Source organism: Phyllopteryx taeniolatus, chromosome 12, assembly GCF_024500385.1.
Source record: "Phyllopteryx taeniolatus isolate TA_2022b chromosome 12, UOR_Ptae_1.2, whole genome shotgun sequence".
NCBI classification, from domain to species: Eukaryota; Metazoa; Chordata; class Actinopteri; order Syngnathiformes; family Syngnathidae; genus Phyllopteryx; species Phyllopteryx taeniolatus.
Window position 1 is genome coordinate 23,139,882 of NC_084513.1, and position 24,998 is coordinate 23,164,879.

Consider the following 24,998-nt stretch of genomic DNA (forward strand, 5'->3'; position numbering starts at 1 on the left):
CGTCCGGATTAATGGCCACATGTCCCAATACCTTTGTGCATATAGCGCATGTATGTATGTCCTCTCAATTTTCTATGAGGAATATCAATACCTGAATGTCTGAGTCTTGTTCTTTTGGGGAAGGTTCAAGGAAAAGTCACTATTGAAATGATTTATTTTTTAAAAACAAATATATAACACTATATACCATTGCAAGTATGCCCATTTGGAGTTATGTCATGTTACCAAATTTGTAACCATCTATGTATGTTAAGGTCTTATTCGCATTGTTTTCCATGCAAATGTCGTGTCATGCGGCACAGTTAATGTTTTATTATTTAAAAAAAAAGAAAAAAGAAATAAAAAAGCTCAAACAACGCAAAGTGTCTGCCTCTATTGCCTCGTTCATGTGAATTTGTCGACTTGCATCCGATTTTGCATATAAGCTGTTATAGGTACCTTATTAAAAAACACAAATAAATGTTTATGTATCAGAAGTTTGGTGTAAACCCAATTTTGCAAACAAAAGCTTGTAACCAGTACAATACAAGACATAAAACCAAGTCCAATTGTTTTGCTTCTTCATGGTGGTCATCGCGGTGTCAGTACTCGGCCCCGACCCAGATTTCGCAAGCGTTGCCGGTCCAGCCGTCCCAGCACTCGCAGGTGCCGCAGTTGCACAGTCCGTTCCCTGCGAGGAGGTCAAAAGAGAAAGTTGGGAATGACGAGGCCCTTTGAACCAGGTACACTTTTCACACCATGAAACTCTCCGGGAGCCTCACTCGGGCTGCTGCAAGTCTCGTGGCGAAAGAAAACAAATAGAACCGTTTTCTTCATTGTCGTTTAAATCACGGTTTTGAGGGCTTTCCCTTACTCAGAAATACGCAGTTTGTGTTCGTCCGGCGTACCTGTGCACACGAGGTCATCGTGTTTGTCACACACTCTGTCGTCACACTCGCAGAACTCTCCGGAAACCCACCAGTCTTTGCTGGAACAGATGCACTGGCCACAGTGACAGGAACCTGCAACATTGATGACAAAACCTTTGACAAGCAGTTCACTTCCGTCCTGAGTTTGCCGTTGCGAATGCTCTCTCCTGATTGCACCGCTGTTGACGCTCCCGAGGAGTCATTTTGCTGTAGTTAACACTCGCGCGTTATTTTGTCGCGTTTGCCATCGCCTCATTATCTTGCAGTTGTTGACGCTCTTGTGTTATTTTGTTGTTTTTGACGGCCTCGTTATCTCGCCGTTGTTGACGCTCGCGCATTATTTTGTCATTTTTGACATGGCCTCATTAGCGCACTATTGTTGATGTTTACGCGTTATTTGGTCATTTTAGGCTTCGCCTCGTTATCTTGCTATTGTTAACGCTCACGTGTTATTTTGTTGTTTTCTGGCATCGCCTCGTTATCTCGCAGTTGTTGACGCTCACGTGTTATTTTGTCGTTTTTGACATCGCCTCCTTATCTCGCAGTTGTTGACGCTCACGCGTTATTTTGTCGTTTTTGACATCGCTTCGCTATTGATGCTCGCGTTATTTTGTCGTTTTTGACATCGCCTCCTTATCTCGCAGTTGTTGACGCTCACGCGTTATTTTGTCGTTTTTGACATCGCTTCACTATTGATGCTCGCGTTATTTTGTCGTTTTTGACATCGCCTCCTTATCTCGCAGTTGTTGACGCTCACGCGTTATTTTGTCGTTTTTGACATCGCTTCGCTATTGATGCTCGCGTTATTTTGTCGTTTTTGACATCGCCTCCTTATCTCGCAGTTGTTGACGCTCACGCGTTATTTTGTCGTTTTTGACATCGCTTCGCTATTGATGCTCGCGTTATTTTGTCGTTTTTGACATCGCCTCCTTATCTCGCAGTTGTTGACGCTCACGCGTTATTTTGTCGTTTTTGACATCGCTTCGCTATTGATGCTCGCGTTATTTTGTCGTTTTTGACATCGCCTCCTTATCTCGCAGTTGTTGACGCTCACGCGTTATTTTGTCGTTTTTGACATCGCTTCGCTATTGATGCTCGCGTTATTTTGTCGTTTTTGACATCGCCTCCTTATCTCGCAGTTGTTGACGCTCACGCGTTATTTTGTCGTTTTTGACATCGCTTCGCTATTGATGCTCGCGTTATTTTGTCGTTTTTGACATCGCCTCCTTATCTCGCAGTTGTTGACGCTCACGCGTTATGTTGTCGTTTTTGACATCGCTTCGCTATTGATGCTCGCGTTATTTTGTCGTTTTTGACATCGCCTCCTTATCTCGCAGTTGTTGACGCTCACGCGTTATTTTGTCGTTTTTGACATCGCTTCGCTATTGATGCTCGCGTTATTTTGTCGTTTTTGACATCGCCTCCTTATCTCGCAGTTGTTGACGCTCACGCGTTATTTTGTCGTTTTTGACATCGCCTCGCTATTGACGCTCGCGTTAGTTCGCCGTTTTCGACATCGCTTTTGTTTTCTCGCAGTTGTTGACGCTCACGTGTTATTTTTGTTGTTTTTGACAACCCCTCGTTATCTCGTTATTGTTGACGCTTGTGCGTTATTTTGGCGTTTTTGACATCGCCTCATTATCTCGCTATTGACGCTCACGTGTTATTTCGTCGTTTTTGACACCGCCTCGTTATCTCGCCGTTGTTGACACTCACGCGTTATTTTGTCGTTTTTGTTTTCGTTGTCAAAGTCGTAATTGTTAACACTCCTGCCTAATTTTGCAATTGTTGACGCACCCTCCTTGTTTTGAATAGGTTGACGGTCCCTCCCTTATTATTGTTTAAAAAAACCAAACATATCATTTACCTTTGCCACTGCAGACGACTCCATCGGCGGTCTCGCATTGCTCCTTGCTCTGGGCGTCACTTAAGTCACATGATCTGGGGAAGCGGCACAGCTTGCCGAACCAACCCTCCTGGCAGATGCAGCGCCCGCACGAGCAGTATCCGTGACCTGGCGACGGAGGGAGGATGGGCCTTTTGCTTTACAGGAGACAAAATATGAGGCGTGGCCAGGAGACAATCCGCAACATTTGAAATTCACAATTTGACGGCAATACTCACAAATATTTCTGCAATCGCAATACATTAGACTTCAGCTCAGTGAGTTGATTGTAATGCTACTAATGATGGCAACGAGCAAAAGTGTGACAATGAACATAAAACAAGAAATGGACGACATAAGAGATTTGGTTCCCTCGTCTCCGCCCTGACTGGGGCTCGAACCGATTCGTCGACCGGCTAAAATGATTCTAAATACAACCGAACTGGACAAAGTAAGAGAAGCGGACTTGAAAACAGCATTTTTACCTCCACGGTCAATTGAGGTAGTTTGGTGAATGTGACACGCATATGCCGCACGTCAGTCTTGTCTTCGACACTTTTGTGGCTGCCGCCGTGTGAGCGCTCGTGTGCGCACCACACGTGACGTTCCAAAATGCAAAGCGGCAATCTGTCGCAATTTGCAGCGAGGCCCGTCGCCGCACGGCAGCAGCGTCTTTGTTCAATTAGCTCCCGCCTCGCACAGAGTACAGCGTACGCGCCGCACCGCACATATACGTACATCTTGCAGGTTGGGTTGTTTAACTATGTCAGACTTTTGTTACCAAAGAACAAACAACGGTGTTAAGTGACGGAATCTTTCATGAAGGATTCAAGCAAAAACCTCCTGAAGCTGAGTGACACTCCTCCTCTACATAACTCATCAGCATATACTTTTCTGTACAATATTATTTTTATCTCATATATGGGTGTTTATGTGATTACGGGCCTTTTTGTGTCCTTGATGTAAAATTTAAAGAAAAAATCGATTTTTTTCAATAAGCAGAAGTGGGTGTGCCTAATTATATTTGCCCATATTCATCCATCCATCACGTTAAATTGAAATAGTGTGCGATTAGCGTGCTGGCGCCACACAAAAAGCTACAACACCTACTCGTGGCTCTTGAGTCTTTTCATCTCTCTGCAGTCTTTTGTGTTTTGCGCGTGTATATACGTGTGTGCGCGCTCACCTCCGCACACTTCCCCGGAGAGGTCCTCGCACTGCCGGTCGTCGCACTCGCAGTTCTTGCCGTGAACTCGACTGTCCCCAGGTGGGTGACAAGTACACTGCCCGCACTGGCACTGACCTACAAAAGACTCGCAGACACGAGATGGTGTTTTCACATCGCGTTCTCTTTTGTGTCTCAAGCTATTTGCACTTTGCACTTACACTGTAGCCGACTGGCAAAGAACGAGTCAATATAAAAGCAAGGTCATGTCGGATGAAAGGTTCTGCAAGGTAATACTGTGGTTTGGACTTTAAAGAATTTAGTTTTAAAAAAAAATCTGATTTGAGATTTTTGCATGTTGAAAGAGTTGCAGACACCGTGTTTTTGGCTCTCAGATGTATTTAAAATAAAATTAAAAAAATCAAGAGACAATGCTTTTTAACTGTTCAACTTTGTCGTGCTTTTCAAAATGGATTTTTATGGTCTTGGTCTTGTCACTTTCTCGGCTTGCCTCAGTCTTGGTCTTGACTGGCTCTCGACTCCCAAAAGTCTCGATCTTGTCTTGGTCTCGGGAGTTCTGGTGTCATGATCTCGTGTAGTGCGGTCTTGAGCACAAACTACACTGTCGCCCATAATAACAACAATTACGTGCAGTTTATCGAGAGATGATCCCTCCAAACAATACTCCGCGCGGTTCATCCAGTTCTCCATCCATCCATCCATCCATCCATCCATCCATCCATTTTCTACCGCTTATCCGAGGTCGGGTCATGTGGGCAGTAGCTTTAGCAGGGACCCCCAGACTTCCCTCTCCCCAGCCACTTCCTCCAGCTCTTCCAGGGGGGGTCCCGAGGCGTTCCCGGGCCAGCCGAGAGACGTAGTCAGATGCAATCAGTAATCAGATGCCCCAGCCACCTCATTTGGCTCCTCTCGATGTGGAGGAGCACCGGCTCTACTCTGAGATCCTCCCGGATGAGCGAGCTTCTCACCCGCTCCCTCAGCGAGAGCCCGGATACCCTGCAAAGTTGGTGATCGCGGCTTGATGAAGCCAACAGAACCACATCATCTGCAAAAAGCAGAGATGCAATACTGAGGCCACCAAACCGGACCCCCTCTACGCCTCGGCTGCGCCTGAAACTTCTGTTCATAAAAGTTATGAACAGAATCGGTGACAAAGGAGTCCCACCCTCACCGGAAACGAGTCCGACTTACTGCCAGCAATGCGGACCAAACTCTGACACCGGTCGTACAGGGACTGAACAGCCCGTATCAGGTGGTTTGGTACCCCATACTCACAAAGCACTCCCTACAGGACTCCCTGAGGGACACGGTCGAACGCCTTCTCCAAGTCCACAAAACACATGTAAACTGGTTGGGCGAACTCCCATGCACCCTCGAGGACCCTGCCGAGGGTGTAGAGCTGGAGCTTTTTAACCACCTCGGTGACCTCAAACCCAGCGATAGGAGAGCCCGCCTCAGAGAACCCAGACTCTGCTTCCTCATGGGAAGGCATGTCGGTGGAAATGAGGAGGTCTACGAAGTATTCTCCCCACCGACTCACAACGTCCCGAGTCGAGGTCAGCGGCGCCCCATCCCCACTATACGCAGCATTAGTGGTGCACTGCTTCCCCCTCCTGAGACTCCGGATGGTGGACTAGAATTTCCTCAAAGCGGTCCGGAAGTCTTTCTCCATGGCTTCACAGAACTCCTCCCATACCCGACTTTTTGCTTCAGCGACCACCAAAGCTGCATTGGTGCTTGGCCAGGCGGTACCCGTCAGCTGCCTCAGCAGTCCCACAGGCCAAAAAGGCCCGATAGGACACCTTCTTCAGCTTGCCGGCATCCCTCACTGCTGGTGTCCACCAAGGGGTTCGGGGATTTCCCCCACCGACTACCTCATCCAGTTCTAAAAGAGTTTCCCCCCCCAAATTTAGCAGCACTCAATGTGCCAGCCCCACAGCCTTTGGCATGAACTCCATCCACCATGACCCTGTTCTTTTTTGTTTTGTCTTATATTGTTGGTTTATTTGTTAATATTTTCTGTAATGCCCCATCATCTCATACTCTTCTGTGCTTGTCTGATTGTCCTTTAGTGTGTGCAGAAATGTTCCAAAAAAAATCAATCAAATTGCGTAAACCGACCAATCCAGGGAGTCACCCCGCCTCTCCAAAGTCAGCTGGAATTGGCTCCCAGATGAGGACAGCATGCACTCGAGAAAATGGACTGATGGAAGTTGGCAGCTATTAATATTTATTGCCTGAAATTCAATGGTGAAAGCAAATCCTATTTTTTAACCTCATGGTCACACAAGTGTTAAAAGACTTTAAAAAGCATAAAGCATGAAAGCATTTCGACTTTTCATCTAACTTCATTTCAACGAAAAAAAAAGACAACCAGTACATTCGTCTTTAATCATTTGTTTTGAACAACATCAAATCGACAGATGTGACCGAAAATGATTCCCATTCCAGCCGCGTCAAAGCCAAGACAAGGCTTGATTCTAAGGTCATTCTGAAATCGCCACAGTCGATAATGTTGCGTGATTGGTTGACTTGACATTCAGTAGTTTAGTAGTTGACCAAGTGTACCCAATAAAGGAGCAACAGAGCGTACAATAGGAGACAGCTAGCATAATGTGCATATTTATATTTACGGGGGCACTAGACTTAGCACCGATGCTATATGCGAGCATCAAACGAAAAAGAATTATTGTACTATAAAATTTACTGACATATGTTTCTGAAACTTTATTTGATGTTCAAAGTTTTCACTGTGAAAGTCGATAAACATTTTTGAGTTATGTAAAGTACACGCACACACACACACACAGATACATGCACACGCACACACATGGCTCATGGCACCATCTGTGCAAGGAAGTCAGTTACCCTGGCAACCACTGATGTCATAACACCCTTGCCTTATCGGTTATATGCGCCTGTCAAACTATTCACACCTGGAGTGTGTGGTGTCTGTGTGTGTGTGAGGTCACACTTTCTGCTAGTGAAAAGAGAGAACGCTTGTCAAGAGACAATTTCGGCTGCGTTTTCATGGGTAACCCTGCAGATGCACGGCGCAAACAGAGGCTGGTTGACGGCGCAGCAAATTCAATTTTGCTATTTTTTGAGAGCGTGGCGACACAAGCTGAGTCTGCGGGCACCATGGCGCACCTTGGAGAACGAGAGGTGAGGAAAAAGGACAGCATTTGAAGGATTCCCATGATGACGTAAAGATTGAAGGATTAGTCACAGTACAAGGCGCCAATGAAAACTAGAAGGCGGCCACACGGTGATCAACAATGGAGGTCATGTAGCTTTTGCTGTGCTTTCTTCTTTATGTGGCTCTTAATTTAAAAAAAAAATAGGCAGTTTGTTCTCATTGTTGCATCAGAGGAACAATTGACTACAATCAACAAAGTAGTGTCTCGCTCCACGAACTGTGGCCCTACCCCAATAGAAGGCATCCAGAAGCTGTGTTCCAAATTGTCAAGTGCCAAGCTGATGGAGTATGTGTTTTTCTACCCAATAGAAGTGGGTTCACGGTACCACCCCGCACAGTTCTGCAACTTGTGTCACAAGTGGGACGGTTACCTGTGAGGACGTCTGTGGCATGCCCGCGTTTAGGGCCCACCAACGATCCTGGTTCTTTGGAATCACTGTCAATGGTCCAAGTTTTTCAACCCAACAGACCTGCCATCAAATACAGGTAGTTGGTAGTACGCTTCAATGTTCTGTGCTGTATGGTTTTAGATGTGGGATGCTTAGCTGTGATTCCATCCCAGTCAGAGTCCAGGTTTTCCAAACAACAGACGTCGGTTCAGTGCAAGGTGATGGTACGACTCCTCCAAGTTCTATGGCATTTGGTGTCAGAAAAGGGATGCTGTGTCATGAGCTGCCTGTGCCGGACTTTTTGGTGTCATGTTCAGGGTACAGGTCTTTCCACCCAAAAGATCTGTGTTTAAATATGGTTGACAGTACTACTACAAAGATGTATGCGGAAAAAATGGTGTCAGAAGTGGGAGAATTTGCCCCGAACCATCCGAGCCCGGCTCGTCCATGTCATGGTCAAGATACAGGTTTTACCACGCTACACGCCGGTGTTTAAATACGGGTTCAGGATACGTCTCCTGTGCATTGTGCTAATTATTTGAAACCAGCCCAAGAGTCGTTAGTCAGTGACCTTCAGCGTTCTTTCAAAGTGAGTGTAGTGACCAGTGAAGTGAGAAGTCATCGGGATGACACATACTGTCAGAGGCGAGGTGTGGAAGGAAATCACATCGAAAATGTCACTCAGAGTCTGCCTCACAGTTATTGCGCATGGCCTCACAATATAAACTGCAAGGATCCCCTTTAAATCTGACCTTTCTCTACACAGCAAATGCCAGACACGCATTAGCACCACGCTCGGCAAGGAATCCCGATGATGAAAGCAGGTATTTCCTTGAGGAAATACCAAACGCTGGAAAGAAGGTGCTCGCCTTTTGTGTTTCAGGGAGAAGAATAAAAAAGCCTTCCAGCTGCCGGTTCACATTTCAGAGCTTTCACTCCGCTCAAGCCACCATCTGCACGCGCCATTCAAGCCTCCGACACGCTGCCTTCCGAATTCCCCTCAGTTTTTGTAGTTAAGGCCACTGCGATTGCAACAAAATCAGTTTTAAGTCGCATGTTGCAGATAATTCAATATGAAAAAGATGTGAGCAGCCAATGAATGAACAGTGATGCTCAGTTATCCTTTGCAGTATCGCAGTTCTCTTATTACAGATTCGATTTTTTTTTTTTATAGGCCAGTGTCGTGCAGTTGCTCACCTACACATTTGTGATACAGCGAACATAATGAGCTACAGTATTTGATTTTAATGTGGCAGCAATAACTCACATATGATCAGTTCTTCTTTCTGAGCCGTAAAAGCAACTCAAAAATTTGGTCACCAAGTCACCAAATTGCTTGAGGATACAAAGAATATGACTGGAAAGCCACTGTTTAAAACACAAGCCACAGTCAGAGTTTCATCAAGTAACTTCACAAATAGCAACATTAGCCCAGCGAATTGCTAACGCGCAAACTTATAACAACAGACAGGAACAAAGACCAGTCAAGAGCAACATTCAGCTTGATTTTCTACAACTGCAGTACAATAGTGAATTCTGGGTACCCATCATGCTTTAAGATGACTACATTGAGTGTGAGGAACGGTGCCAATGCTGAAGGCAGGAAATTGCCTGTTCTCATCATGCCCGCACGAGCTGTTGTTCACATCACTCAAGCAGAGAACAACTGGCTTTAATAAGCATGTGCTTGTGTAGATTGTGTAGATGGCGATCTCAAGTGGACAAATGGAATACCTTCACCTCTCTAAAGTATCACATATGGACATTGAATTGCATATATCAAAGTTATAAATGTAGATAAGAAATAATTCTGTCGTCACGACACGGTTTTCATTTACTGCGAGGGTTTTCTGCAATGTGAGCCCCGTGATAACGAGCGGTTGCCGTACTGCAAATTTTAAATAGGAACACGATAGCTTTATTGTTCTATTTGAAAGCTGCAGATGTTGGAGTTAATTAACTCTGCTGCCACATGTTAATCTCTCATGTTTCGTTATGTTATGTTAAGGGGCGGCTTAACTGGGCACAACCATTGTCTGGAACCAGTAGAAGCATTTTATAAGAAAAGGTAAGATCCGGCAGCACGGTGGACGACTGGTTAGAGCGTCTGCCTCACAGTTCTGAGGTCCGGTGTTCAATGCCCAACCCTACCTGTGTGGAGTTTACATGTTCTCCCCGTGCCTGCGTGGGTTTTCTCCGCCCAGTAATCTGGCTAATAAAATTCTACCCATGTAAATATGAAATTACGAGGCGTTTACATCTTTGGTTGATCACTACTGCAACATTCCTAGGAAACCACAATGTCCCATAACTGTTCTTAAAAACCGGCCCAGGGGCTCCTCATGTGGTCCTTGAGGTCCAACAGAAAGATTGTTTCAAAGATTCCGCTGGTAATGCTCAGTTTTGATTGACGCTGCCAGAGCAGTATTCCACGAATATGTTTGCTGCGCTTGGATCCATCGCGAAGAACCACTACAAACGACCCACTTCTACGGAGGGAGGTGAGTGCGGAGGGTAACCATGCCAACGGGAGCACAAGAGTGAAGAAAGCGGGCGTACCTCGTCCGAAACAGGGCAGTCTGGACGTTCCCCGGCACTTCTTCAGGCTGCTATCCAGAGACACGGAGCAAGAGAGCGGATGCTCGCACTTCCTTCCGGTCCAGCCGTCCTTGCAGTCGCACCTGCCGCAGTGACACTGGCCGTGACCTGGAGGCAGCAGGGGAGCCGCATCAAACGCCGCGTCGGGCACCGGTTGGCGCAAGACAGCGCCGGTAACGCTAATCTGTGCAGCCAACAACACTGCAGCTCTTTTTACCATTTGGCTTTGACTTTGTAAATCTGAACTGAAACTTGGTGGTGATGGGGGTGGTATTTTAAATGAGCGCCACTGTGACATCAAACCGGGGCCAAAATCCCCCAAACGTCTTACAAACACAAAAAGGACTTGGTTGTGTAGTTTCCCACGTGGCAGGCAGAGACTCCAGAGACCTAAATATGTGATTACAGTGGACCCCCGCGTACTCACTGTTCGGCACACCTACCGTAATTTCTCGTGTATAATGCGCATAATCGTGTATAATTTTCCCCCTAAAAAAATGTCAAAAGTCAATGACGCATATTATACATTGGTATAGGGAAAATAAAAACAATCTTCCCCGTTTTATAAATATATGCCGCCATCTGGTGGTTATGAAAAAGTTGTACACTTTCATTCCAATATGCCTCCGCCACCTAGAGGTTATGAGAAAGGTGTACACTTTCGTTCTAATATGCCACCGCCACTTAGTGGTTATAAATAAGGTGTAGCCTACACTTTCATTCCAATTTGACAGGGGTACGTATGACTGCATATATGTACTGTTGTGCTCATAAGTTTACATACCCTGGCAGAATTTGTGAAATATTGTTTTTTAAAAAAACGACTGATGACTGAACACCAATCATCATTAATTTCTTAATGGTTATGTTTTGTTTGATGATAATGTTTTCTAAAATGCTTGACAGTTTAATTTAAATCCCATTCAAATAAAATGAATGTGTTTCGCCTGGCTCGTCACGTTTTCTTTAAAGAATTGTTCCCATCTTACAAATTCTGCCTGGGTAATCAAACATATGACCACAACTGTGTGTTTTCTCACTTACTAAATAAAAGTAGGGCTGTAAATTTCAAAATATGAGCAAGCAAATAAAAAGAAAGTATTACATGTTCAAATAAAGTGCTTAACTTCTGAATAATTATTTGAAAAATCTAACCAAATACCATTCATGTTTTGATCATATGGGTAGAAGCAAAATCATGCATTGTAAAAAGGCACAATACATAGGTAGAAGGATTTATATATATATATATATATATATATATACACATACACTATATAAACAGTGTTCACCTGAGCAGAAGTCATCAGTGTATCGGTCGTAGGTGGCGTGGCAGTTCCTTTCGTCGCACTCGCAGGTGTCGCCGTGAATATCGCCCCAGTCGCCGGACGGATCCACGTCATAACAGCTGCACTCCCCGCACACACATGTGCCTAACGTGTGCACACACACAAAACATTTTGATTGCAGTTCCACTGAGGTTGAATTTGTTTTTAGATCTGCATGGAGGAGCAAACCAAATCCTCTTGGGTGGGATGGCCAAACCTGCTCGCTTGGAAATAATTTATGCTGATGCTACTTTTTTCAAGCTCCGCGGATGACCACATGAAGTAAAGAGGATGTAAATCGTGAGAGGAAGTTAAGCTTGGTTTATAGGGTGGAGAAATAGGGACAGCAGTGACACGGAGAAACGTGAGCCAGGTTGCAATAGCCTTGATGACGCAACAGATCGGGAGAAGCAAGATATTCCCTATCCGTGGCCTTACTGAAGAAAACTGTTCGATATTGTCGCCTCCAAGAATGAGTCGTGGCGAATGTGTTATTTATTATTAGTTTCTAGCATTCAAAATTCTCCTTCTAATCTGCGCTTTCAGGTTATTTGTATTTTTTTTAATTATTATTATTATTATCCTGACCTAATTTGCATTTTAATTTTGCTAGTACAATAGGGGAAACTATTTTGTGCGCAGAGATGTTGAATTTTTTGGGTTCATTCAGCATTTTGCAGTGAATTTATTTTCAAATTCATATTGTGCATGATTTGAGTGTTTGTTGTATTTTAAAATAATCAAAATGACTATTTCCAAAGTTGCCCACCTTGCCTATGAACATTTCCTGGACATTTTCCACCCCTTTCCTCGTCCGTAGATTTTTCCACAAAAGGGCTTGAAGCAACCATAGAAAATTCCAAACTTTGTTCAGCACAAATCTAAAATCTAAATCTTGTCATCTCCTCGTTGTCCCGTTCTGTCCGGCCTTTGCCCTCGCTCTCCACTGCAACATCATGGCCGCCAACTTCTCCTTGAACGCAGTCGCTTGTTCACTTAAGCAGAAATGGGAGATGTGCAAAAGGGCTCTGTCTAAATACAGTGCAGTAGTCCTCCAAAATTCATTTTTCAAAGAAAATCAGCTGCTGGAATCGCAATGGATTACTTAAGGAATGGCAGATTTTTCACCAACGGACCTTGAGTGCACTGTCAAGACATGCGTTGTTCTTTTTAATACATCATTTCATGATTATTCTTTTTTGTTCTAAACGCATAACTCTCATATTGCAATTGTCTCTTCACCTGTTTCAACAAAACTTGCCGAGACCGTCTCCAATTAGCTCAGAACACCGCCGCAAGGCTTTTGTCTCGATCCCATTGGTTCGGCCACATCATTCCCGTTCTGTCATTTTTATACCGGCTCCAGTTCATGTTAATTTTAGAATTTGTCGCAAAATGTTTATGCGTCTATATTTTAACCATGTAAAGCCCTTTGTGAGTACTCTTTTATGGGTAAAATTTACTTCATTTAGCTATTTTCATTTTTATAAAACCATACATGTACATTTGTTTTTATACCACAGTCAGTAAATGGGGAGAGGACATCTATTGCTCAACGACTTTCAAAATTCAGCATATGCTTATTTTCAATGTGCTGCTTTTTAAAATTGATTTATGAAAACCGGTAACATTCATTTAAAATATATATATATACATATATATTTTTTTTTTTACTGTCATGAGTTTCATATTTCCATAAGACAGGCATAAGTCCTTTTTATTAGAGGGGCAATTGTAACAATGCACAATCTGCAAAAAAAGACCGAACAAACTAAAAAAGACATTTGAATTCCAGAATGATTGCAACAGTGTGCTTACTTCACTACTGTAAAGTAAACGGAGTCAAAAATACTATTTTCTTTTATTCTGTTATTTGATTGCTATTTGTTATATGTTGCCTGTTCCCATTAAGAACCATGTTAATTGAAGTCTGTTGTAAATGCATTTTCATCAAATGTATCGTCTGAAATTGACGAAATGAATGAAAAAAACGAATACTACAATCCACTCCAATCCCCGAAAGCGGTAGAACAGACCTCGGTTGCTGCAGATTTTGCCGTCTGGCGATGAGCATCTGCGCTTGCTCTCCCACGGGCTGATGTCGCACTGGAATTCACATTTGTCGCCATGCCAACCAGCAGCACAGTAACAGTTGCCACAGTAACACTGGCCGTGGCCTGGAAGCACAACAACAACACGCAGCAACCTCATCAGGTCACTCCTCAAATTTCGATATTTTTCAAGACACTTCAGATGAGCTTGACTTTTTATCTCGGAATAACGACTTTACTCTCATACTTCTTTGACATTGTTCGAATCTTTGTTCAGGTGGGAGCTTTGACACAGACCTCCGCAAACGTCACCGGTGTCCTCGTCCAGACACTCGCTGTCGTCGCACTCGCAGAAGCGTCCCGTCACCAGGCTCTTGTTGTCCTTGTTGTTGCACATGCAGCTGCCACAGTGGCAAGTCCCTTTACACCCAAAAAAATAAATAAATACATTCCATATCAAAATGCTCATTTGAATGTATGCACAATACATTTAGCAGTCGCACTGCATTATGTATGGGAAACACTTTTTGGGCCATAAAGGCTATATTTTTCGACAAAATTTCCTCAAAACTGTCTCATTAAAAAGATAGATATATCTTTTGTAACCAATATCCAAAATGTGTCAGTATTTGACTATGTTCACCAACGCAAACATAGTGGACATATTGCATCAATTACCGTATTTTCACGGCCATAAGGGGCACTTATTAGTCTTAAATTTTCTCCAAAATGGACGGGGTGCCTTATGGTGCGGCACGCCTTATGAGTCCACCGAGTTCCAAAATCTGTAAATGGCACCTACGAAGAGACACGCTTACGAAGCACAGTTTAAACTGGAAGCTAGCAGTTACGCGGAGGAACATGGGAATCGAGAATTCAAGATCAACGAATCCACGGTTCGCAAGTGGAGGAAGCAGGAAAACGAGCTTCGCCGAGTCAAGAAGACGAAGCTGAGTTTCCGCGGAAACAAGGCGAGGTGGCTCGAACCAACTCGAGCAATGGATTAATGAGCAAAGAACAGCCGGGAGAAGCGTCTCCGCAGTCACCATTCGACTGAGGGCAATAACGCTGGCAGAAGAAATGAAAATGGAACATTTTCTAGGAGGTACGTCTTGGTGCTTTCGTTTTATGGAACGGCGCCATTTATCCATCCGGGCAAGGACTACCGTGGCGCAGCAACTTCCGGCGGATTACAAGGTAAAGCTGGCGTGGGAGCGATGGATGACAGATGGCGAACACAGCTTTACTAAGACTGGAAGGCAACGCCGGGCGAGTTACGCCACCATATGTGAATGGATTGTGGATGCCTGGGCTAAGCTATCTGCTTTGACTGTTGTGCGAGCTTTCGCGAAAGCCGGCATCATAGCTGAACAGCCCCCCGGCAACGAGACCGACTCCGACAATGACGAGAGGGAACCCGGCGTGTTTGTTGGAGAACTTGGCCAGCTGTTCATCTCGGATACAGAAGATGAGGACTTTGATGGATTTGTGGATGAGGATTGATCCAAAATTAACGTGAGTACATTGTTAAATACTTCAATAAAGTACAACCGAACTCAGTTTTGCTCCCGCCGCCTTTTTGAAAACATTGTTTTAGCGTGCATGCATGCTATCGTATGTTTTAAGCTAGCGTATGTTTTACCATGCCTGCGCCCAATAATACGGTGCGCCTTATGTATGTGTTAAATACAGAAATAGACCCCGTAACTGAGACTGCACCTTTTAATACGGTGCGCCCTACGGTCGTGAACATACGGCACTTTATATTTACCCCCAAATACTACGTTTCCGCCCAGGTAGTAAGTTAGCTTACTATTTTCTTGACATTCAATGCGATCATTATAAATCTTTTTCAATTCATCCCAAATGTGGTCCATTTTCTACTAATTAGGGCATTACCTTTCGTCTACTAAATTGTTGCCTGCTGTTTCGTTAATAAAAATGGAAAATCAATATTCCATTAAGAATGCAATTAACAATGTTTGTCCGGCGAGTCGTTTGAGGATAAACACAGCGATCAGTTGCGGCTTGAACTTTGCCACCTTAACATTCCAGCTTATTCCAAAACAAACATGAATGACTCCTTTATGGTTAAAGTGAGTAAGTGCGTGCCTCTGTTGGAGCACAAGACGCCCTGCGGGTTTCTGCACTGCTCCCTGCTCTTCTTAGCCGAAAGGTTGCACTCCTCTTGGAATTGGCAGGCCTCTCCGAACCAGCCGTCGTCACACTCGCACTTCCCGCAGTCGCAGTAGCCGTGATCTGGAGGGAAACACCGCACGCTGCATGCTGTTTATTCACGCCAAGACGCTGTGCTTAAAAAAACGGACCGCGAAGCCCACCCTACGTGGGGTGTCTTATTGTGGGTTTTCATAAAAACGTTGAGGGGGCGCACATAATTAGCATGTACATTTTATTACCTCTGCCAAGAGCGAACTGAAGAGGTTTTATTTTGCTGATTTCTGTTACTTGGTGACGGCGTCACGAGGTTTTATGGACGGATGTGGGGGCCGAGCCCACGGCTAATGACGACTGAGAAATTGCATTTGAACGTTTTTGGACAGATTTTAAAAGTGTAAAAAGTCACCGTTAGATTTGTAGTGTTATTCCAGTCCATCCATCCATTTTTTGAGCCGCTTCTCCTCACGCGGGTCGCGGGTGTGCTGGAGCCCGTCCCAGCTATCATCGGGCAGGAGGCGGGGTACACCCTCAACTGGTTGCCAGCCAATTGCAGGGTACAAACAAACAAACAACCCTTCGCACTCACATTCACACCTACGGGCAATTTAGAGTCGTCAATGAACCTACCATGCATGTTTTTGGGATGTGGGAGGAAACCGGAGTGCCCGGAGAAAAGCCACGCAGGCACTTGTTTTTTTAATATACAACCTCAATTCCAATGAAGTTGAGACGTTGTGTTAAACATAAATAAAATCAGAATACAATGAATTGCAAATCATGTTCAACCTATATTCAATTGAATACACTACAAAGACAATATATTTCATGTTCAAACTGATAAACTTCAATGTTTTTAGCAACTAATCATTAACTGACTCCGACAATGCCGAGAGGGAACCCGGCGTGTGTGATGGAGAACTTGCCCAGCTGCTGTTCATTTTGGATACAGAAGATGAGGACTTTGATGGATTTGTGGATGAGGATTGATCAAAAAAATAACGTGAGCACATTGTTAAATACTTCAATAAAGTACAACCGCACTCAGTTTTGCTCCCGCTGTCTTTTTAAAAACATACGCTAGCATGCATGCTAACATATGTTTTAGCTACCGTATGTTTTAAGCTAGCATATGTTTTACCAAAATAATACGCTGCGCCTTATGTATTATGTGTTAAATACAGAAATAGCCCCCGCAACTGAGGCTGCGCCTTTTAATACGGTGCGCCTCAAAACTGACAGAGGGGTTAACAACGTAATCACAATCAAGTCAGCAGTTGCACAACATTGTGAATTCAAGATACATTGGAACACATTTAAGAATTCAATGTGTTTAATTGAAACATTTCTTTTCAATGTCAAGGCTTATGAATATTTTAGGGGGGGGCTAAAGCCACAGAACCAGAAAGTAGACTGAAAAACGCAAGTCCACAATTTGAGAGGAATTGGATTTAGTCTTTCGTCCACTGTTTCACTATTATATCGAATACAATGCAATAAAGAAAAGAAAAGAAAAAACAGGTAGACTGTTGTGATGGCGAGGAGGCAGCGGATTACAAATGTTGCATTTGGCGACGAGGGGCCCCGCGCGTCACACTCAATCATCCACCCGATTCATTCATCATGTAAATGCGGTGTCCTTTTCAAGGGCTGTCCATCAGTCATTAGCGGACTCGTCGCTCATCTATCCTCATTATCGCCGCGTACACCTTCGGGAATCGGACAAATGAAAGTTCGAGCCCTCGAGCGGCTCAATAGCAACATGAAAGTTTGCTTGTGTGCGTGTCACTGCTTTTATTTCCCCCCCCTTAAGAGCCACCATAGTTCTTGCGCATGTCTTGAAATGTGGAAGTGGGATTGTTCATTAGTAGGGCAACTTCCTGGTTCAGGGAAGATGGCAAACAGACAGAAGGGGCGCTTCCGTTGTGATTCTTGTGGCGTGGACTCTTCCATTTCAGTTCCGATCCTTGAACCTCACCAAAACCTAAGAGGTTTCTTCTTCACTTGTGTGACACACCTCGACAGCTAACTGACCCAACTGCTGTGAAAAACCAACCGTTTTGCATAATTCTGCACTGTGGATATTACATATCCGCTTAATTTGCTGGATCACACATTTCTGTGACTAATTGTCGCTCTCCCCGTCTCCTTGTGGGTGCTAAAGCGCGAGAGGAACTCATCTCATGTTGACGGGGTACTAAAAAAAAATAAATACAAATAAAAAGTCACCAGCAGACACCCATATTTGTACACGCCACCCTCAAAACGAAGCGCTCTCCTTTTGGCTTATTAAGTTTCAAAACGTCATAGCTAAAAGTCCATCCACGATAACCTTAAGTAATTCCAGCAGATCGTGAGTGAACCTTGAGGAGTTTGACGCTGGCATTGTTGTCACTACCCGTTTACCAGAAGCTAACGCCTTAGCAAATGCGCGAGTGCTGTGTGCATACTGCCACTTACAGGACTGGAGTGGAACAGGCTGACTCTACATTTTTAGTGTGCACTCTATTCTAGCTGTAGTTTTGTAACGCTTTTGTGTTATTTCCGTCAAAGGCATCATAAAAGGGGTAATTGTTCATTAGATTGTTTTGGGTTAAGTTTGATCATGATTGATTTGACTTCCCAGTGCATGCTAAATGTTTGAGTAAGAAAAAAATACATATATTAAATGTATTCCAAACACAGTAGAGGAAAATTTCTCTCCTCAGCATGGTGATTCAAAGTTGGGAAAGGAGGGGAACAGACTTCACGTGGCTATTGAGCGAGAAGGAGGGAGAAGGGGGAGATTTTTTTCATTTCTTTTTTTTGAAGGCAGTGCCACGTTGAGCCACATCACTACAAGTTATTACAAAAAGATGTTCAATAGCCCAAGTTGCTCCGTTAGTTATCGAGACGATATTGTAAACAATTTCCTTACAATGACTGGCCACCAAACTGCTCAAATTCTAAAGAGATGTGAAGATGAGGAAAAAGAGGAGGAGAAAAACAAAGGAAAGAAGACGACAAGAGATTTGTGGACATTTGGTGAGCAGATGTTGGTCAACGCCAGCATCATGTTGCTCTGCTAGAGTCTGTTGTCAAGAGAATTTAGTCGGATTTTGACCAAAATTGTTCACTTAAGTTGAAAAACAGGGTCAAACTGTCACATCATATCAACTACGTTTACATTATGTATAAGCAAGTGTCCAAAAAAAAAAAAGTGAACTCAAGATAACATTAAGATGTACAAACAAGAGAACTTGTGTTAACTTAAATGACAAAGGCGTACCGAAACGCATCTCACTTTGCAACATTCTTAACAGTGTCGATGGTTTTCAGTCCACGTTGAAAAGGATTCTTTTTTTGTCGATTGAGCATTTTTGCGCATTGCAATTTTGGTCATTTTAGTGGGTTGTCTTTTATTTTTCTGTACTTGGTTTTGAAATGCTTTTTCCATCGTGTAAAGCACGTCGAGTTAACTCGTGAATGAAATGCTCGAAATAAATACATTTGCGTTGTCTTTCCTTAACGCTTATACGTGTAAAAAAAAAGGTTAACCACTGTCAATAATAAAATGTAAAGGCAACGTGATGGTGTTGCCAGCATCCTCTTACTTCACCCAACTTCCTGTGTTTGTTTCCTGCTCCTCCTTCTTCTTCTTCTTCTTCTCCTTCCGCATTATCTGCACTTAAAACCCATTGTAGAGTTCTTTTTGAATAAGTATTGCAAAAAATCCAACAGAAAACATGTATGTATGCCTTAAATGTTCATTTGAATTGAATCCAAATCCCAGCCCAAATTAAAGCCCTATTGTTTATAGTCGGAGGTTTTCTGCTCTTCTACTACCAGTCAAGGATGTCGAGATGGAATGTATGGCACACCTGAGCAAAAAACCTGTTGTTAAAAAGATCTCTGAAATTGTTTGGACTCAGACTTATTTATTTCACACTATGTTTACTGTATTTATAAATCCATCCATCCATCCATCCATCCAATTTCTCTTCCGCTTGTCGCCATTCTGGGGATTGTCTTTTTGCCCCTCAGATGAAATGAAAAGACACCAACAAACATTCTGACTGGTGACAAATGAACATTTCCCAAGGGTGAGCTCTCATTGAAGACAAAAAAGGAAGGGAAACACACGCATGCACACATAAATACAATGAAAAAATGGTGAAAAGAGGATTATGGCTGAACTTCTGTAACAACATCATGTGACTTTTTTTTTTTTCTGGGAATAAAATGCCATTTCTTCATCTCTAATCCTCCCTTAAAAGAACGTGGCTCCTTCTGGGTGAGAAGGAATGCCATACAGTATACAACACCCCCTCCGTGTCTGCTTTTACTGTATAACAAAAAAAAAAAAAAAAAAAAACGCCCCCAAGCACTTGGTGCAAGTCTAAAGAAACAGGATAGTATGGAGTTGAGACTGAAAGCAAGGACAGGAACAAAAGCGCTGCCTTTGAAAGTACGCTCCACTCAACACACTGAAGAAAAGAACTCAACTTAGTGACTTTGCGTCATGGAAAAACAGAACAAGTTGAATGTAAAAGAGTATCTCAATTTCTAAAAAGGGAAATGCAGCACATACTTTATAGGGGAAAGAAATATAAGGAGGCTGGCTCTGCTCCGTTCGGTATGCTTCGAATATTCGTTCTGCTGCTCTTCTGTGCACTTGAATGTGGTCGGGCGGGTGCGCTGTCGCCAGATCCTTCGCATGTCGGCGTGTTAGTGTGCGTCAAGGTGTGAAACGCCATCCCTGCTCAGACGCCACGCGGCGCAGGCTGAGCGGAAGCCCATTATCGGGGGCCGAAAAGTCGGGACCGCTGGAGCGTAATGAGCTCGTCGCAGCAGCCCGTCTCGTCTGCCCAAATAAATCAGTCGCCGAGCCGTCACGTGCAAACCGCCTCTTTTCAGAACTCCATTACCGTACACCGGATGCTCTTAGCAAAACTGCAGCTTGTCGCCCATTCCACCTTGAACAAACATACAGGCCTAAACAACTAAACGCCAACCAGTGACTGTCTGAGAAAGCCTGGTCAAAGGTCACTGCAATAGGTGCACCTCTTCGAAGCGGACAAGTGCGAGCACTCTGCCGCAGTTCCGTTTTCAGCACGGAACTGATTGTTTCCTTTCTATTGTTTGGCAGCGCGAATGCTAATCCTTCCCATCTATTTGTAACCCGTTACATCTATCGCCATGAACCAGGAAGGAGAAAGTAGACCGTGAACACTTTTCTCCCATTTGTTAGAGCAATGTATTTTCTGATTTTGATTTTGCTGTATGAATCGCGATCAAACTGTTGCCCCTAACCCCGAATCCTAAAAAGTCCATTCCCGTTGTCCGAGGCCCGCCGCGCACTTAGCGACACGGCCGAAAGTGAACTGGACAACCGCAGGAAAAATGGACCCGCTCACATATAATTATGCACTACTACAGAAAAACTGCGACCCCAGGTATTACTATCGGGAAACAACGTACCCTTTTTAAAAAAAAAAAAAATGATTGAACCATAAACAACATGGCGTGAATGTCAAGGAAGAAATAAAGAAATAAATGTGTGGATATCGCCCGCTTCAATAACTGCAACTGGCTATTTCTGTGACAAAGGATTCTTCACGCTTTGCTTTTTCATCAACAAGTACATATGTAATTATAAATATACTTGCGTATTATTGTAACACACAATATATATGTTTATTTATTTATTTCTCTTCTGTAGTACTATATCTACTTTATTTGTAAGGTGGTGGCCAGCTGAAGCTCACGTGTACCCAGAAAGGACATTTTTGTTGGGAAAGCTCATGTGATACAACATCCCGATTTTGATTGGTCCTTACACCTGCGCGTCAATTCAAATTTTGAAACGCGAAACAAGTACGGTGCATATTTTACACAAACAAATCTCATGACGCACCAACCAAAATAATGATTAGCTTCTCAATTTACTCCTAAATTATTTCATGTGAAATCTGATTAGTGGAATTATTCTGTTGTATGAAAGGCGACAGTTCGATAAACAGGTTAATTGTAGATTCTGCCATCAAGCAGAAGAGCATTTAATTGTTCTGCCTATCACTACATGTCACTGACAAGCAAAGTTACGACCAATGAGCATCCTGCTAACTAACAAATGGAACAATGGAACAGACATACGGCACTACATGTATATTTTTTTTGTAGTTTGAATTCTAACAAAAACAAATGATTATATGCAGCATGGTCATTGCAGTACGTACTGCTAAAACAAGACTTTTGTGTAGTACTGTATGTGGAGCTGCGTCCATATATTATTGAAGTACGCACTGTAGACTGCTGTATGTGTGCAAAAAGTGTTGCTATATCTTTTATTTGTTTTTTTGACACCTTTTGTGAATCGTCTGCTTGTGTTGCATACGTCATAGCACCCGCTTTGTGTACGCACCATTACAATTTTTTTCATTGTGTGTGGCACAGACCCAGTCATGGCACTGGCAGCGAGGCCCATAGAATTTTCCTGGATCGGACGCCTGGCACACGCACACGCCGCAGTCGCACTTGCCCCTCGCGCTGCAGATGTTGCCATCGGGCGTCCGGCACCGACGCAGCGACGACTCGGCAGACAGTCGACACACGCCAGTCGCCTGGCTGATTAAAAAAAAAAAAGAGAGAGAGAGAGAGAGAGAGAGAGAGAGAGAGAGAGAGAGAGAGAGAGAGAGAGAGAGAGAGAGAGAGAGAGAGAGAGAGCAAAGAAAGTCAGCGTTGTGGGCCACGCCACTGCCACTGACTTAGTGCTGAGGTCCGCTGGACTCCAGCCCGTGCCAGCTATATGAATGTCAGCTACATTGCCAATGACCAGAGGTTGAGGTCATGGGAATCTATTCCACACCAGCACTACAAGTCAGTTATGTGAAACACTACACTGCTAGTGACCCAAGGCTGAGATCCTTTAACCCTATCGGGAGCATGCAAAACACTTATGCGAACCACTACACTACCAGCAACAAAGGATTGAGGTCATGCAAATCCTGCCCACAGCAGCTGGAAAAAAAGTGAACTATGTGGACTGCTATATTACCAAAGGTTGCGGTCATGACAATTGACAGTATCCCACACCAGCTGCACAAGTCAGCAATGTGAACCACTACACTGCCAGTGACCACGAGCTGAGGTCATGGGATTTTATGGCCCACCGGGTGCAAAAGTCAGCAATGTGAACCACTACGCTGCCAGGGACCACGAGCAGAGGTCATGGGATTTTATGGCGCTCCAGCAGCACAAGTCAGATATGTGAACCACTACACTGCCTGTGAGCCAGGTCTCAAGTTCTTCCACACAGAACTCAACCGAGCATGCTTTGTGGACGTTTGTGGAGTAGAACAGAAAAGCTGTTGCCACAACAAAAGTATACAGTTGTCCAAAATGTCTCTTTAAGATGCAAAATGAATATTCCGGGCAAACTAGCCGTCGACTGATGATTTAAGATGACTTTCTCCTCCAGTTGCTCGCCTTTGAATGTCACGTGCATCCAACGTCGTAATTACCAGTCTTTGTTCTCCTTCAGTTGCCAGGACGACACCTCCATCCGCTTAACTTTTGTTTTTAGCAGTGCGTGACCTCCATTAATCAATGAGTCACACCCACTGTAGCTCTCACATTGTTATGCTTGTTTAACAAAACAAAAAAAGTGGTGAAATCCATTAAAAAGCTGCTTGCGTGTGTGGCTTTGCCAATAAAGGCAGCAGTATTGAACAACAATACACCTCGATGAAGCAAAATATCAAGTTTGGTCTCAAATCAGGAAACTTTCCATTCAGCATGGAGGCGGCCACAACATTAGGAACAACTTTACAAACAATCTTTCAATTACATGCTACTGGAAACCAAATTGCAATCACAATCATATTGTTAAAACAATGCCTCTCAAAAGTGACCATTATCGAAGGCGAAATCCGTGTTCCATTCATTGTCCCTCGATGGCAGGTGTGCCTAATGAAGTGTCCGTCAGCGGCCATTGGACCGATTTGACCAACGTGAAGAGTGGCAGCACGCATGACACAAATATCAATAACACACGACCCAAAATACGTAGCATGACTCAGTATTCAACAAGTACAGTACATTGTATTTGTTGATCTGAAACCATTGGAATAAAATCAAATGAAAAATCCACAACATGTCGTATTTTTCTTCTTATTTTAATTGGATGTAAAATACAATCTAAGTTCATTCACACTAATTGCAATCAAATTTTAATTACTTGCTACAGAATGCAACGGAACAGATATTAAGTATGGTTGTGGATGCGTACGTCTAAATTGAACCGGATGTTCTTGATCAAAGTCATCCGTGCGGCTTGAAATCAAAATCCAAGTGACGGAGCCGACAAACTGCTGCACTACATCTGAAAGCGTTTCAAGTCCAAATGCAGACAGCATCTTTGCAGCCTCTTCGGCTCTTCTGCACTGTATGTTGCGTTGTCTTTGTCAGCAAATTCTGCACCTCCTTTCCCCACAGTTCAGCCCAATATAAACATGAAAAACTTATTTATGCGCAGTACATGAAGAAACTCACCTCACAGTCTGTAGCAATGCACTCGAGAGCAGAATTAGAATCAGCGGCACTAGCAAGGGCTGCGCCCAAACTTCAGTGTGCATGTTTGGATCCCACAGTCAACCCGGAGTTAAAGTAGCTCGAAGGAATTTTCCCACTCTCCCTTCGCTGACAGTTGCAGGAAGAAGAAGAAAAAAGGAGGGCAGAGAATCCGCAAGGTGGAGAGAAAAAGCAGCAGGCTGGCCCGATCGCTTCTCTTGCGAGTGCCTTTCATTAGTTGTGACTCTCAGGCGCAGTCCTGGCCAAGAGTTCCACGGGGGGAAAACTGCCAAACTGCAAAGTTCACTCACCAGTTTAAGAATGTAATGAGAAGCAGACTGTTTTGACTTTCACTTTTCCCCTCCTCTTTCTTTTTCCAGATGATCCTTTCCGCGGACACGGAAGATGAAGGGAACTACATCGCGCACAAAAAACACTCTGTGACGTTGACGCGGCGTGAGGTTGTTGCGAAAAAAAATCGGCCTTAACGTTTTGAGGTCGAACCGTCATCACATAAGTCTTGAATAAGTCGAACGTGAATTACGTACAACAGTATTTTTATGTTTTTGTGATGATAACCATAGAGTATCTGTCGAGGTGCCCTCGAGCAAGGCCCCAAGCGCACCGGGTTCAAGTGGTGCAACACATGGGCATGGGCATGTTTTTTTTCACGCCGGCGTCTCTCTTTGTGTGCAAAGACTCGAATTTCCCCTTGAGGGAGCATAACGA

The 24,998-nt window shown here is 43.9% G+C and overlaps 1 protein-coding gene across 2 annotated transcripts; it reads right to left on the reverse strand.

Moving 5' to 3' along the window:
• Window positions 1-136: 136 nt before the first annotated feature.
• itgbl1 (integrin, beta-like 1) lies at window positions 137-24,596 on the reverse strand. Of its 2 annotated transcripts, XM_061792252.1 has the most exons (11): window positions 24,252-24,595; window positions 22,123-22,325; window positions 15,657-15,803; window positions 13,842-13,964; window positions 13,530-13,670; window positions 11,458-11,598; window positions 10,127-10,273; window positions 3,980-4,096; window positions 2,776-2,922; window positions 888-1,001; window positions 137-670 (listed from the first exon to the last, which is right to left on the reverse strand). In XM_061792252.1, exons 1-11 carry the CDS (start codon window positions 24,332-24,334, stop codon window positions 582-584), a joined length of 1,452 nt encoding a protein of 483 aa, XP_061648236.1. In that variant the 5' UTR covers window positions 24,335-24,595; the 3' UTR covers window positions 137-581. The 2 variants fall into 2 exon arrangements, with proteins under 2 accessions (XP_061648236.1, XP_061648238.1); XM_061792254.1 differs by lacking the exon at window positions 15,657-15,803 and having other exon boundaries at window positions 24,252-24,596.
• Between the last annotated feature and the right edge of the window lie 402 nt (window positions 24,597-24,998).

What these genes read in the sequence shown, in the direction of transcription:
- itgbl1 (XM_061792252.1), bottom strand. Translation starts at nt 24,334, where the DNA reads ATGCACACTGAAGTTTGGGCGCAGCCCTTGCTAGTGCCGCTGATTCTA. An exon ending in CGTCTTGTGCTCCAACAGAG is followed by an intron (nt 13,965 to 15,656) that starts GCACGCACTTAC and finishes TTGGGTGTAAAG; the next exon opens with GGACTTGCCACTGTGGCAGC. An exon ending in ACTGCCCTGTTTCGGACGAG is followed by an intron (nt 4,097 to 10,126) that starts GTACGCCCGCTT and finishes AGTCTTTTGTAG; the next exon opens with GTCAGTGCCAGTGCGGGCAG.